This window comes from Salvia hispanica, chromosome 4, assembly GCF_023119035.1.
Source record: "Salvia hispanica cultivar TCC Black 2014 chromosome 4, UniMelb_Shisp_WGS_1.0, whole genome shotgun sequence".
NCBI lineage: Eukaryota > Viridiplantae > Streptophyta > Magnoliopsida > Lamiales > Lamiaceae > Salvia > Salvia hispanica.
The window spans coordinates 1,807,935-1,824,005 of NC_062968.1; the positions used below are offsets into that span (position 1 = coordinate 1,807,935).

General features: G+C 40.2%; 1 protein-coding gene and 1 pseudogene across 1 annotated transcript in view; one reads left to right on the plus strand and one right to left on the minus strand.

The window, feature by feature from the left end:
• Nucleotides 1-1,534: 1,534 nt before the first annotated feature.
• On the plus strand, nt 1,535-7,827 carry LOC125185657 (annotated as a pseudogene).
• Nucleotides 7,828-11,611: 3,784 nt separating this feature from the next.
• LOC125185672 (agglutinin-2-like) overlaps nt 11,612-16,071 on the minus strand; it is a 6,214-nt gene continuing 1,754 nt past the window's right edge. Inside the window, exon 2 of the mRNA XM_048082249.1 lies at nt 11,612-11,771. Within this exon, the coding sequence (XP_047938206.1) occupies nt 11,612-11,771 (160 nt within the window). The remainder of the gene's footprint in view (nt 11,772-16,071) is intronic.

The window sequence follows — 16,071 nt, forward strand, 5'->3', positions numbered from 1 at the left end:
TCTTATTTCTATAAATATATCCCTTTTTTTACTCCATTCCTACACAAATTCTATAAATATACCCATTTTTCCCCATTTTCTTAATTAAAATATAAAAATTGAAAAAATAATTTATTTTGGCTAGGCATATCCACCATAGTATAAAATATGGGTAATTGGTGGCCAATGTGATTTTGGATTGGCCAACTACATGACACCTGATGGCCCAATCTCAGCTATTCCTCATTTCTTATAAAGTACAGTAGCTTTCATAATTATGTTTGTTAACTCGGTAGCTAAAAGAATGTTTAACAAGTCTCAAGTTGAAGAATATGCTGTGGGTCCATACCATATTTAATTACACATTTTCTTTGTAGTGTTACTGTTGTCCCTCTAGAAATAATTCATTTCTTAAAACGTGGAGTAATATAATTTCTATATTTTTATCTTTCTTGTACTTTATTCTCTATTTACCTTACTCACAAAATAATACTCATTGTATAAAGTCCTGTATTGAATGGGATGGATACAAAGTAAGAAATATACTATAATTGATTTATTATATCAAAATAAAAATGATTTTTTTAACTTTGAACGTGCAAGTAACAAACTTGAATATTACAAAGAAAGGAAATGAAAATAGCATGCAACCAAAAATAGTGCAAGTGATTGATTAGAAGACTTTGTCGCCCTCTCTGATATGTTGCCATTATAATAGTCCAAGAAAAAAACCCTTTTTGTTTCCAAACTCGAACAAAAGACGAGTCGGCAGCTACAAGTTCAGTTGAATCGTTCATTACCAAATACTCTCTCAGTTCGGTGTTAAATATATTATTTTTAACTTAGCATAAATTTTTAAATAGATAAAGAAAAATAAATGAAAAAGAGCTTTAGAATTAGTTTTATAAAAAGATTTGAAGTAATTAAGGTATTAAAAATGGATTCAAATCAGCAAGGGGTGTATCATTATATCTACGAAAACTATCATACTGTATACTCTACTTCTCCAATCCACAAAAAATAAACCGTATGCTAAAAAAGGAAAGTTTTCAACAATTATTCTCCTACGACACTACTTTTCTATGCTTTTTTCCTTTACTTATACTTCTACCAATTCACAATAAATCAGTATCATTCACATGTGTCCATTTTTTATGGACGGATGGAGTATTAGTCTTGTAATAAAATGTAAATGCAAAATGGAAAATAGTACTACTCTGTCCCTGAAAAATTTGATACATTCTTTTTATCGTCTCACGAAAATTTGATGCACTTTACTTTTACATTTTGGTAGTGGATCTCATATTCCACTAACTCATTCCTACTCACATTTTATGTAAAACTAATACTTTAAAAGTAGGACCCACATCCCACTAATTTTTTCAACTCATTTTCCATTATATTTCTTAAAACCCGCATGTAGTCAAAGTGTAGCAAATTTTGGGGAAGGAGGTATTAAAATTGGACACGTTATTTTATGAAGATTATTTTCTCCATTTGACGCGTTATACTTTTTATTAGAGCTGAGCTGAGTTTTCAGAGCAAAAGCAGCAGCAGCAGCTGTCCATCAATGGCGCCTTCAACAACGATCTACTGTTCAATCTATTTCCTACTCCTTATGACAACCTCCACCGCCTCTGCTCTCTCCTTCAACCTCTCCGCCATCACGACTGATCAGACCAACCGCGAGATCATGATTCAAGGCGACGCCTACATATCCACAGAAGGACTCCAGGTCACCAACAACGAGAAGAGCAGCAGCGGCATCCAACTCACCGGCCGCGCCACCTACGCGGACCCCTGCACCTCTGGGACAAGGCCACCGGCAACTTGACCGACTTCTACACCCACTTCTCCTTCCTCATCCAGGCCGAAAACCCCAACTGCGCCGCCGACGGTGATGATTTTTAGAAGTATATTTGATGAGGATGGTTTGTAGAAGGGAGAACTAATGGTTAGTAGAAATATATTTAAATGAGGGAGTCTTTCTTGTTTTAGCAGAATATGGTTCTCTTATTTCACTATTAGAAACTACACGTTACATACATATTTATAGTTGATAATGGATAAGGTAATCCTTATCTCATCATCACTAATATCATGTTTATCTATAATTCTATTCTTATCCTTATCTATAATTCCATCCTTATCTCTAAAAATATATATTTCTAGAATTATGTAGAATGAGGACCAATTTTCAATACTCCCCTTTGGTGCTCATTCGAATAACTCCGAGCTTTTCACGTAGTATCTCAAACCTTGGTCTTGGAAGCGCCTTTGTAAAGATATCTGCCAATTGGTCTCCAGTTCCAATATACTTCAGCTCTATTTGCTTGTTAGTAGTTGCCTCCCGTAGAAAGTGATATTTGATGGCAATGTGTTTAGTTCTGCTATGATGTACGGGATTCTTTGCCATAGCTATTGCAGATTTATTGTCGCAATATATCTCAGTAGGATTTTCTTGATGTTCACCCATGTATCCGAGAATACGTCTTAGCCAGATAGCTTGGCTTGTTGTTAATGCTGCTGCGACATATTCAGCTTCTGCTGAGGATTGTGTTACACAATCTTGCTTCTTTGATGACCATGAGAATATGCCTGATCCAAGTGAGAATGTATAGCCAGATGTACTTTTCATATCATCCGTTGATCCACCCCAATCACCATCTGTGTAGCCAATCAGTTTTGAAGAAGACTCTGGTGTGTACCAGATTCCATAATCTCGCGTGCCCTGTAAATATCTCAGAATTCTTTTTGCAGCTCCATAGTGAACTTGGCTTGGTTCTTGCATAAATCTTGATAGTAGACTTGTCGGATGCATGATATCTGGTCTTGAAGCTGTTAGATATAGTAGACTCCCAATGATACTTCTATAGATAGCTGCATCGGCTTTCGGAGTGCCATCTTCTTTGCTGAACTTCTCATTTGTGACCAGGGGAGTAGCCACGGGTTTACAACCCTCCATCTTGAAGCGTTTAAGCAAATTTTCTGTATATTTCTCCTGGGAGATAAATATTCCCTTCTCATCTTGATTTACCTCAATGCCGAGGAAGTAGTGCATTTGCCCAAGGTCCGTCATTTCGAAACTTTTCATCATATCCTCTTTGAACTCTTTAATCATTTCTTCATTGTTTCCTGTATAGATAAGATCATCCACATATAGAGAAACAATGAGTCTTTTGTTATTACCTCGGGTCTTGATGTAGAGTGTAGGCTCACTTTCACTTCTTTCGAATCCTTGACTTGTGAAATAGTCATCAATTCGACTATACCAGGCTCTTGGAGCTTGCTTCAATCCATATAGTGCTTTCTTTAGTTGTAGGACTTTGTTTTCTTGGCCTTCAATCTCGAACCCTTGAGGTTGCTCGACGTAGATCTCTTCTTGAAGGTAGCCATTGAGGAATGCAGACTTGACGTCTAGCTGATATATTTTCCATTCTTTTTGAGCTGCTAGTGCAATGAGTGCCCTTATGGTATCCATGCGAGCAACTGGAGCAAAAGTCTCGTTATAGTCGATTCCTGGTAATTGTGAATAGCCCTTTGCAACCAGTCTTGCCTTGTGTTTCTGAATTGAGCCATCAGGGTTAAGTTTTGTCTTATAGATCCACTTAACACCAATGACTTCTTTATTACGAGGTAAATCTGCTGCTTCCCATGTTTCATTTTTCTCGATCATCTTGATTTCTTCCTCCATGGCTTTAACCCATTCTTTTTGCTGGACAGCAGTTTCAAAACTTTCTGGTTCCATGGTTATGAAGTTGCATGTCTCGTAGATCTGTCTGAGTGACCTTACTTTTCTTGGAGTCGAATCTGGAGAGGATTCTTCCCTGTTTATTGGTGGTGATGTCGTTGGCATCCTTGGACTTAGAGACTGTGGAGTAGTCTGGTTATCTTCTTCTTCTTCTTGTTGGACATCTGTTCAGCAGATAAACTGCAGTATATACAGCTTCTGCCCAGAATTCTTTCGGCATATCTTTTTCTGCTAGCATCGTCCTTGCCATCTCCATAATTGTTCTATTTTCCTCTCCGAGACGCCATTTTGCTCAGGTGCATACCCGACAGTGAGCTGATGATGAATTCCTTCATCCTCGCAAAACTTGTTAAACTCATTGGAGGTATATTCTGTTCCTCTGTCACTTCGTAGAACTTTAATTCTTCGTCCTTTGATTCTCCACTAGACTTTTGAATCTCTTAAAGATAGTCAAGACTTCTGATTTTTCTTTCATGAAATAGACCCAAGTCATTCTTGTAAAGTCATCAATGAAGAGGATGAAGTACCTGTTATTCTCAAATGTCGGAGTCCTCATCGGACCACACACGTCAGTGTGTATTAGCTCCAGAACCTTCTTAGCTCTCCATGTTTTGCCTGAAGGAAATGGCTTCCTGTGTTGTTTGCCTTCCATACATTTTCCACACACTGCATCATTTGGTTGGATGGGTGGAAGATCTCTCATCATATTTTTCTGGTGAAGTATCTTCAACCCATGTAGATTGAAATGCCCGAACCTTCGGTGCCATAGCCATGATGGATCTTCCTGAACTTTTAGTGCGGCTTCTACGTATCGCCAGCAGAGTGGAAAGTTCCTCTGTTTCTGCATCTTTATCTCTGCTACCACTAGATCTTTATTTTTGTTATCATAAATTGTGCATGAATCACCTTTAAAGATCAGTGAATATCCTTTCTCCATCATTTGACCCACACTTAGTAGATTAGCATCAAGTTTAGGAACTAACAGCACATCTTTGATGAGACGCGTACCTTTGTTGGTGTTGACAGCAATAGTTCCTTTTCCTTCAACATCTACAAGTTCTCCATTCCCAAGCTTAACTTGAGATTTGATTGTTCTGTCGATGTCTCTGAATTGCTTCTCATCTCCGGTCATATGATTGCTGCAGCCGCTATCTATAAACCAAGCTTCATTCTTCACTTCTGATGCAGCGTGGCAGGCGTAAAATATATTCTCTTCGCACTCGTTTTCTTCTGAAAAATTAGCTTGATATTTTTTGCGAAGGCGACAATCTTTTTCTTCATGGCCGAACTTCTCACAGTTTTTGCATTGTGGTTTGTTTTTAAACCAACAATCTTTTTCTAGATGGCTCGTCTTTTTGCAAATCCCGCAGGGTGAATATTTTTTCTTTCCACCATCACTTGATTCATTTTTCTTTTTCTTTTCTTCAAAATTTCTCCCCCCAATATGAGAATTCTGAGACCGTACGTTAAACTTAGACTGAAAAGCGTTTTCAGCAGGTTCATTTTGACGCATACTCAGTCTTTTCTCATAAGCTTCAAGTGAGCCTATTAATTCTGTTACTGACAACTTACTTAGGTCTTTAGTTTCTTCCGTTGTCGTAACAATTGGATCAAATTTGGCTGGGAGAGTAATTAGAATTTTTCAACTACTCTCGTATCCGTAATGGTTTCTCCATAGGCTTTTAATTGATTGACTATCTCTCTTAGCCGAGTATAGTAATCCTTTACGGTCTCAGATTCTTTCATTCTCATATTCTCTAAATCTCTTCTAAGAGTTTGTAATTTGAGATGACGTACCTTCTCACTCCCTTGATATTCTTCTTTAAGTGTATCCCAAGCCTCCTTTGATGTTTGAGCTCGCTGATTCTCGAAATATGGACTCCGCCATAGCCATCTGTAGTGTGTAGAGCCAGTTGTCCTTCTCCATCTCCTTGTTAAACTTTGCTCTGTCAGTTGCAGACAAAGCGGATAGATCTTCGGGAATAGTATATCCCTTATCGACAATATCCCATAGGCTTTGGGACATAAAGTACGTCCTCATTTTAATAGCCCAATAGTTATAGTTTTCTCCTGAAAAAGTAGGGATTGGTATTTGATGGTTACTTGAAGATGTGGCCATAGTGAGAAATTAGATATGGGTTTGGGAAAGGTGTAGTGAAAACTAGCTACGCCCAGTTTAATGATCCAACCGAGCTCTGATACCACTGATGATTTTTAGAAGTATATTTGATGAGGATGGTTTTGGAAGGGAGAACTGATGGTTAGTAGAATATATTTGAATGAGGGAGTCCTTGTTTAAGTAGAATATAGTTCTCTTTTCACTATTAGAAACTACACGTTACATACATATTTATAGTTGATAATGGATAAGGTAATCCTTATCTCATTATCACTAATATCATGTTTATCTATAATTCTATTCTTATCCTTATCTATAATTCCATCCTTATCTCTAATTTAGTCTACATAATTCTAGATTTATACATATGGCAAAAAGTAAGAACTTTCTATTTCTAGAATTATGTAGAATGAGGACCAATTTTCAACAGAGGGGAATATAACTGATGCTTGGATTAGTTATAATTCTTCAAACATGAAATTTCGAGTCACTTTTAATGAGTTTAATGTACAACCGCCTCAATTAACGAGTATTGAATACACTATAGATCTTCGGACTATTCTACCGGAGTTTGTCGAAATCGGGTTCTCTGCATCGACTGGAGGCTGCTTCCAGACAAACAATGTCAAATCATGGAGTTTCAGTTCCACTCTGGAACTGAAAATCGAAGATACGCAACGTAATGTCACCGGCCCTGACCCCGAGGATACGCCTACGCCACCTAATGTTACCGGTCCTGGCCCTGAACCAGGTAGCAAACCGGTGGGGTTGATTGCGGGTTTATCTACGGCGGCAGCGGTTGGGCTGGTTTTGGTGGGATACTGGCTATGGAGAAGGAAAAGAGGAGGGAGAAATGGGGATGAGGAGGACGAGGAGGAGGACGGGGATGTTTCGGCTATGGAGATGGATTTTCAAAAGGAGTGGGCCTAGAAGATTCTCCTACGGAGAACTTGCGGCCGCCACGGGTAATTTTGCGGAGGAAAGCAAGCTAGGTGAGGGAGGATTTGGCGGAGTCTTCCGAGGCTTCTTGAAGAATATGGACTCGTATGTGGCGGTGAAGCGAGTTTCCAAGAACTCGAAGCAAGGAGCTAAGGAGTATGCGTCGGAAGTGAAGATCATCAGCCGGCTACGCCACAGGTATAAACATAAATTGATTGTGTTGTCTGTAATTGGAAGCGATGAATTTGTTCGTTTTTCAATTTCCAAGTTTCTCAATTTTTTTTTTTTTTGAGAAATGCTGGTTTTGTACAACAGGAACCTCGTACAACTCATAGGCTGGTGCCACGAGAAGCGTGAGCTCCTTCTGGTGTATGAACTCCAACCAAATGGCAGCTTAGACTCTCACCTCTTCAAAAAAAAAATCCCCTTGAACTGGGAGACGCGGTTCAAGATTGCACGGGGCCTTGCGGCGGCGCTACTGTACCTACACGAGGAGTGGGAGAAAGGCGTGGTCCACCGAGACATCAAGTCGAGCAACGTCATGCTCGACTCGGCCTTCAACGCCAAGCTCGGTGACTTCGGGCTGGCCAGGCTCGTCGACCACAACAAGGGTTCGCAGACAACGATCCTAGCCGGCACCATGGGATACATGGCACCCGAGTGCGTGATGACGGGAAGGGCAAGTAAGGAGTCAGATGTGTACAGTTTTGGGATAGTTGCACTGAGATTTCGACGGGGAAGCGACCTATTTGGGGGCAATTGAGGACGGTGGAGGGGTATGGGAGTTGTACGGACGGGGCGGCCGTTGGAGGCATCGGATGGGAGTTTGGAGGGATGTGGAGGGTATGATGAGAGGGAGATGGAGAGGTTGATGGTGGTGGGGTTGTGGTGCGCGCATCCGGATGACTGGCTTCGCCCGTCGATGAAGGAGGTGGTCCGGGGTTTTAGGGTTCAAGGGGAATCGCCACCTCTATTGCCGCCCAAAATGCCGGTACCTACCTATGGTGCTCCGCTGCGTCATCTAGTGTTGCGTCTTTGAATTATGCATCTGATGCGACTTATTCGTCTTCGGGTTATAGTCATGGCTCTTTCTGCCACTTCTTCTTCGGTGCTTCGTTGATGCTTCGCGGCACTATTGCATTCGAGATGAGGTGATGACACAACCGTGAATCAATCGCTGAGGCTAAAGGGGTGTGGTCTTATTGTCGAGATTCAATTCGTTTAGAGATTATGAATTTTGATTATTACGTTATTTTATTTATTCGTGACGTTATTTGCACTTGTGAATTCATCAAGCAAACCACTTTGTGCATTCTCTCTTTACATTACGCTAGTTTAATTTCATTTAGTCGACCTTCCCACCTAAAGAATAATGATATCTATTGTAAGTATTCATTGACAAAAGGAAAAAAGAAAAGAAAAAAGAGTGATATAAACCATGAGTAATGTACTACCCTTCTATTGATTGTAGGAGGCCAAGAAACAGGTTGAATATTCAATTGAGTTAAGCAGGAGATGGAAAAGACCATTTCAATACTAATAATACATTAAATTTTATTTTTCCACATACATTTGACTTTTATTTTCTCTGTAGAAATTGCTAGGTGAAATAATTTGGTGCTGAAAATTTGGTTTGAGTGCATAATATCATATCTCATTTTATCAAAAATTTTGGTACATCATTATATCAAATGTTCGATACGATCAATTTCAACTTCAATACCATACGGTACTAGTTTTTGGGACGATATAGAAAAAATTACGTATATATCAAAATTTTGATATGCCGCTATATATGAAAATTTATATTGCTACGGTACCGAAATTTTCGACAAAATATACCAAACTGAAAATTCGCATATCTTTAATAAATCCAGCAATTCAATATTTTTAAGACAAAGTTAAACTGAGACAAAAACTAACAACTTTTTATTCCAACTACTACTCACTTAAATAACTCAAAAATAACTAAAAATGTGATGTTGAATAGTAATATATCAACCTCCATGATTACATTTTGGGCTCCATTTGACGCGTTGCACATTAATTAAATTACATATAAATGCTAAAGTCCAATGTTTTTAGAACTGGCCCGGGGCGAGCAACCCGGGAAGGCTATGGTTCACGGTTCAACTGGTCCAACCCGCCGAACCATCGGCCGAACCGTTTATTGTAGACACACACACATATATATATAAAAAGGGATGTATTCAGTCGAACGCAAGTATAAGTAAAACTCAAAACACTTAACTTCCATTGGATCTATGATCTAACGGTTAGATTAATGCCACGGTCATCTAATGATGTAGAATTTAGACTAATAATGTAGCTGATAATAATGTAGCATTTTAGTTTTAAAAATGTACGCTTTTTGTCTTACAATGTACATTTCTAGTCTAATAATGTACCCCGGGTAATAATGTAGATTTTTAGTATGATAATGTAACTAATCACAACCATCCACTCTAATGATCCAAGGGTCGTGATTAGTGCCGTTGTTTTTCACTAAGATGTCGAGGACCCTAACACACCCCTATATATATATATATATATATATATATATATATATGAGTATATAATTAAAGGGTTTGTGTTGGTTTTACACTAAAATGTTGTGAATCCTAACATTACCCCATTAATTAAATACATATTTATTATAAAACACTTGGTTTCAAAACATGTAAATAAACAAGCATTAATGCAATATGTAATTTAATTTTAAATAATATATAGATATATAAGTCGATAAAGCATATATATACCAATTCTTAACGAGTAATACTAGTAATGTAAAAATACATATTCATATGCTTATTATACTATACACCTCCGTCCCAATAAATATGAAACATTTGGTTACCGCACGGATTTTATGCAAGTTGTTTGGGGAATGAGAGAGAAGAAAGAGAGAGAGAAAATTAGAGAGAAGTGAGTTTCCATTTTGGAACGTTTCATTTTTAGTGACAACCCAAAAAGGAAACGTGCATTTTTAACTGGCAGGTATTACTTTTCATGTTATGAACACTTCTCCCATTATATATTTCTTGTTATTTTATTTTCAACCTAAGTATTAGTAATTAAAACTTTATTTAAAGTTAATTAAGATTTATTAATTTTAGTTATGATATAAAATATGTATATAGCTTTTAATTATACATATACAATTAGTATATAGTTGATAGTTGTTTAAGTAGAGAGTACATATTAACAAAAAAAACTACATCCCACATTGAAAAGAAAAGGCAAAAGATTGTAAAAGATACTATAAAACAAGCTTTCATTCCGTTTAAAAATGAAAGAACAATCTTGTGGAATACTTCTATAAAGAAAGACACAAATGATTTTTTAAGCTAGTTTTTATAAATTCATAGGTCCAATACAAGTAGAGTTAATATGCAATGAAAGTTTAGTGTAATTTTTTTTAAATTGTAAAAGTAACCGGTTAGACCGGTTCCGCTTTTTTGGTCCAATCGTCGGTCACTGTCCTAAACGGTTCAAAGCTCCACCGATTTTATATGGTGAATTGGACCAGAGAGGTCACCGGTTCGACGAACCGGTCCGACCGGCCGGTCCAAACCGGTTTTTAAAAATGCCGTTAAACTAACAAAACCAAAGGTTTCAATATCCATCCATCCATCCATGGCTGCTTCAATTTCAACGATGATCAACCATTCACTTATTTCCTACTTTTATCGCAACAAATTTATCTGCGCCGCTTATCGTTCAACCTCTCTCGCCATTGCCCCCGAGCACTCCAACCGCAGATCATGCTCGGGGGACGCCACATCTCCCGAGAAGGCCTCTAGGTCACCACCGACGGGGCAGCCGCCCTCCTCGGCACCGGCCGCACCACCTACGCCGCACCCACTCTCCTTCGTCATCCGGCCGATGACCCTAACCGCAGCCGACGGGCTCGCTTTTTCTAGCTTCGGTTAATTCCTCTATTCGGAGAATTCCTCCGGCGCGCCTTGGTCGCATTTCAATAGCCACCGCGAATGGTTTTGTGGACCCATTCGGGCGGGTTGAAATTCGACACGCTTGCGAACCCCGGGATCCGCCTTTTCGGCACGTGGGCCTGCGATCCCCCATCTCCCTCGCGGGAGCCGTGGGGGAATAATCTAACGGAGGCGGTGAGTGAGGCTTGATTAGTTATAGGGCTTCTTTGAAGTTTTTTGGGTTTAAATTTTTCGGAGTTTGTGGATCGAACGGGTCGGGTTTTCGGGTTTCGAGTACACCGTCGATCTCCGCGAATTCCACGGAGTTCGAATCGGGTTCTCTCGAGCGACGGAGAATGTTTTCAGAAAAACAATGTTAAATCATGGAGTTTCAATTCCACTGATCTGAAAATTGTGGACTCACCACGTAATAATGTTACGGGCCCCAAACCCTCGAACCGGGTAGCAACCGGTCGGTTTATTGGGGTTTTTTCATGTGGACGCTTGGTAGTTTTGGTGGGTTTTGGCCCATGGATAAAGAAAAGAGGAGGGAGAAATGGGGGCAGGAGGGTGAGGATGAGGAGGAGGACGGGATGTTTGGCAATGGAGATGGAGTTTGAGGGGAGTTGAAGGATTGTTGATCGGAGGTGACAAAGAAGGAAAGGAAGAAGAATGAGATCGCGGAGTTTTTTCGGGAGGAATTTTTGTTTATTGATTCAAATCGGGAAAATTACAATTGAAATGCTCAAAAACCCTAACCCCTTTCTTATGCCAAACTAACTAAACAACAAAACAAAAATGATCCTAAGGCTAGGATCTGATCTCAATCGCTATGCCATCGAACGGCTCACAATCATCAACTACTTAATGCAACCAAGCAATTAATCTCTACAAATCTCCACCTTCAGCTTTGATGGAATTATCGCATCTCGCACAAGCCAACCTGGCACAAAGTTCAAACTTCTCCTTAGCTAGTGGCTTTGTGAGCATATCGAGTTCTCGAATGTCGACCTTGAAGAGCTTCACCCTTCCTTTCTCAACTTCCTCTCTAACAAAATGTAACCGCAAACAATGTGCTTGCTACGCTCATGAAACACTTGGTGCTTTGCCAAACTCAAAGCCTCATTGTTGTCACAACCTATAGGTATTGCTTCCCGCTCCCCCCCCCAAAATAGCGGAACCCCCTTTAAGAAAAATTTTTTCCTTTCCCACAAAACGAGGGTGGGGAATTTTGTTTCACCTGGTTGAGATAGGGCCACCACTTTTTTCGGGCCCGTTTTGGGCCCCTTCCAGCACCATACGGTAAATTTTTAGCCGGATTGGGACTTTCTAGTATCCCTCCAAGCAAAATCACTACCCAGGGAACCCCATTAAATTTCCTTTTGTATCTCTTAATTAGGAATAGAACCCCCTAATTTTCCCAACCCCTTAAGATATCTTAGTATCCATCTTAAAGCCGGCCAATGTTCCCCGCCATGGTTGCTCATAAACCCGTAATCGATAGCTTGTGCCACATCGGCCCTAGTTCCAATCATTGCATACATCACACCCCCCACAATGTTTACATATGGAATTTTTAAACCCAAGCATTTTCTTCTTCACCCTTTGGTCCCTGCTCCATAGATAATCGAAGTGTCCCCTGGGTTTTCCCCGTTGTTTTGGGAATCTCTATTCAACTTGGGAATTTTAAAAAAATTTAAAATACTTTCGTTCGAAATTTCCTTCCTTTTTCAACCCATATATTTTTTCCCAAAAATCCTCTTGCTCCACCTAGATCCTTCATATAAAAAGGGCGACCCCAGTCTCCTTCACCTTGAATTTCCCAAAATTTTATGCCCCCCACCAACATTCGTCTACATAAAAAGCGAAAATAAGCAACAACAACCCCCTTTCCCTTTTTTCCCCATATAACTTCATCATATTTAGACCCCCAAAATCCATTTCTCAACACATGGCCATAAAATTTTCTTATCCCTTTTTGTCTTTTGGCTTGTTAAAGCCATATATGCTTTTTTGGGGCAAACCCCTTTGTTCTCCATCCGCTTGAAAAAAACATTTTAGGAACATATATAGGGTTTCTTTTCTAGATCCCCTTAAGTCGTTCTTACACCCAAATTTTTGCTCAAGCTCCAGTCCATCTTTGCAACCACGCCAACAAAATCCTTATAGAAGTGTGTTTAAGTGGGGGTGAAAACACTTCCCGATAGTAAACACCATGCTCTTGTGTAAACCCCCATTTCTCCTGGCTTTAAACCTTATTTTTTAAAAAATTGTCATGACTCAATCTTCCTTTTAAATAGCCATTTGCAACTGACAAACTTCCCCATCCACTCTTCCCCCAAACCCAGGTGCCTTTTTTAATGAGGGAATCGATTTCTTTATCATTTTTTCGGCCTTTGCCCCTTTTCCCTTGAGTTCATTGCTTCCTTGTAGGGGAGTTAAAAAAGAACTCTTTTTCCCCTTGTATAAAGCGGGGTTCAAAGAACTCTATTTCCTGGGCAAAGACAAAGCAAAAAAAGAGCTTTTCCGAGGGGCATATCCGGATGGTTGTTTTTCCCCCGCCTTGGCCCGTCCCCCGAGCTGGGGGGTAATCCCTCAAATCAGGGGGTTCGGCCTCATTTTCAAGTTTATTTTTGATGGGATTAGGGAAGGGCCTTTTTCCAAGCTCCCTTTTAGCCTCCACCCTCAAAACTAGAAAAAAGGAGACTCCCCCTTAATTCCACTTTTTTAAAAAGGCTATCAAAATATAAATCCCCAAAAGATTTTTTGTTTCCCGGCCCAAACCCTAAAACCCCTCCCGTGATATCCCAACATCACACCCTAAAGGCCCTTAAATCTAACCGTTTCTTTAAATATGCATGGGGCCTTTGCCCCCCAAAAAATCCTGGGAAGAATAATCTCCATGGGCCCCCAATACCACCCCGTGCCGGTGTCCCCATCAATACTAGAGGATGGACACTTATTGATCAATTTAAACCGCGGGGTACGTTCCCCAAAAAAACCTTTTTTCCATCCCTGGAAGTGAACATGCATCTACCCCCCCCCATTGGTTTATTAGCCCTTCGCAACCCAATTTGTTGAGGGTTTAAGGGGAAAAAATTTTTCTTTTTATTCCCCTTTCCCAGGAAAATGAATCAAATTCTTTGGGCACAAAATTTTAAACTATTGTCGGTTTTACTTTCACCACACATCCTTTCTCCCCTTTTTAACAACAAAACACCACTCTTTGAACTTAAGGGAAAACTTCGACTTCTCTTTTTTAAATATATACACCCAATACTTTCCCAGAGTAGTCATCTATTATAATTAAGGTTTGTATTTCCTCCCCCCTGACAAGACCGGGGGGGCCCCCACAAGTCACTATGCACATAGTCCAAAAGGGGCCTTAAGTGTGGATACCTTTCTGATATGGAAGTTTCTTTGCTTTGCCAAAAAGGGTACACTCCTCACATGGACCAATTTCTCCCTTTTCCTGGATCAAATTTTTTTTCATTAGTTCTCGATACTTCCCCTCGGGAATGTCCCAAACCTCATATGCCGGAAAACTCAATGGATTTTGACTTGACTTACTTTACCGTTAGTTAACCCGATGGCTGATCCCAAGGGAATATAAGCTACCATTTTTCCCTTTTATGATCAAACTCCCCCTTCCTTTTTTTCCATTCCCCTCGGAAAGAATGGAAGGAAAAATCCTTTTTTTCCAAGAATCCCAAAGGGATTAGGTTTCTTTTTTACCTGGTGGTGTACCTCACTTCACTCAAGAGGGAGTTTAGTTATCATCTTCTTAATCGAATCTTTTCCAAATTCCCCGGTTTTGGGACACTTTATTTTCCCCCAAAACAATAGACCCATGAGCCTTCGAGATTTCCTCAAATAGTTCAAGACTTGGGGACATATTGGGAAAGCCTTTTTAATCTTTGAATCCGTTCCCCACCCACAATTTCTCCAAAAACATTCCCAAGATGTGTAGTTTCTTGTTCCTCAATCGATCGAGCTAGGTTTGGGATTTGTACCTTTTTTGTGTCCGCTTTCTCTTCCAAGCCAAGCAATCTTTCTTCAAATGGTCGGGGTTCTTGCACCAATGGGAAACTTGAGTCTCCTTCCCCACTTTTTCCCTTTGATTTTAGGGCTTCTTTCTCCTTCAACCCCTTTTTTCCTTGAATTTCTTTTTATTAAACTTTCGGAACTGATGCATTTGGGATCTCCATTTCTTTGGGGCTCTTTGGATTCAACGCTGACTAGACTTGTTTCAATTTCACCCTTCCCCCAAAAAGAATCGGATCCCTCCCTTTGATCATACACCTTTTCAAGGCATTTAGTAGAAGAATTTCCCTTTTCTTAAAACCTCAAACTTAACGCCCCTGTTCTCAAGATCGTCTATAGCCTTATTTTTAAACCCTTTCCCAAATTTCTCCATAATGTTCCTCTCCTCCGAAAAAACCCATAAGATAAAACGTTGCTTCATAAAGAGCCCATTCGCAAACGATTTTGTCATGTACGGGTCTTCGCATTTTAAAAAATCCCCAAAGCCGTGGGCTCCCGCCCTCTCGGGGAACCTTTTCACCGGGGCTCAACACCACAACCTTTTTTTTGCTTTAGCAAGAAATTCCGCTTAGCCAGGCTTTTCGTCGAGCACCACCCCTCGGATCATCCTTATTCAACGCCTCTGCCATCCCATTGAATCGGCCCTCGCTCGGACCTTAAAACCTCCATGAACTGAAATCATTCTTGCCGGTGAATTTTTTGGCCTCCCAAATCTTGAAGCCATCGTTTTCGATCGTGAGCTCAATCGATCTCAATAATAGGCCGCCACCTCCGCCCTTCCACGAGACGGCGCCACTTGAAGGATTGTTGATCGAAGGTGACAAAGAAATGAAAGGGAAGAAGAATGAGATCGCGAGAGTTTTCGGGAGGAATTTTTGTGTATTGATTCAAATCGGGAAAATTACAATTGAAATGCTCAAAAGCCATAACCCCTTTCTTATGCTCAAACTAACTAAACAACAAAACAAAAATGATCCTAAGGATTAGGATCGATCTCAAATCAGCTATGCCATCGAACGGCTCACAATCATCAGCTACTTAATTGAACTAAGCAATTAATCTCTACAGAGTGGGCCAGAAGATTCTCCTACGGAGAGCTTGTGGCCGCCATCGGTAATTTTGCGGAGGAAAGCAAGCTAGGCGAGGCGGATTTGGTGGAGTCTTCAGGCTTCTTGAAGAATCTAGGCAGGGTATGTGGTGGTGAAGCGGGTTTCCAAGAACTCGAAGAGGAGCAAAGGAAGTGCGTGTCGGAGGTGAAGATCATCACCCAGCTACGCCACGTATAAACATAAATCGATCATGTT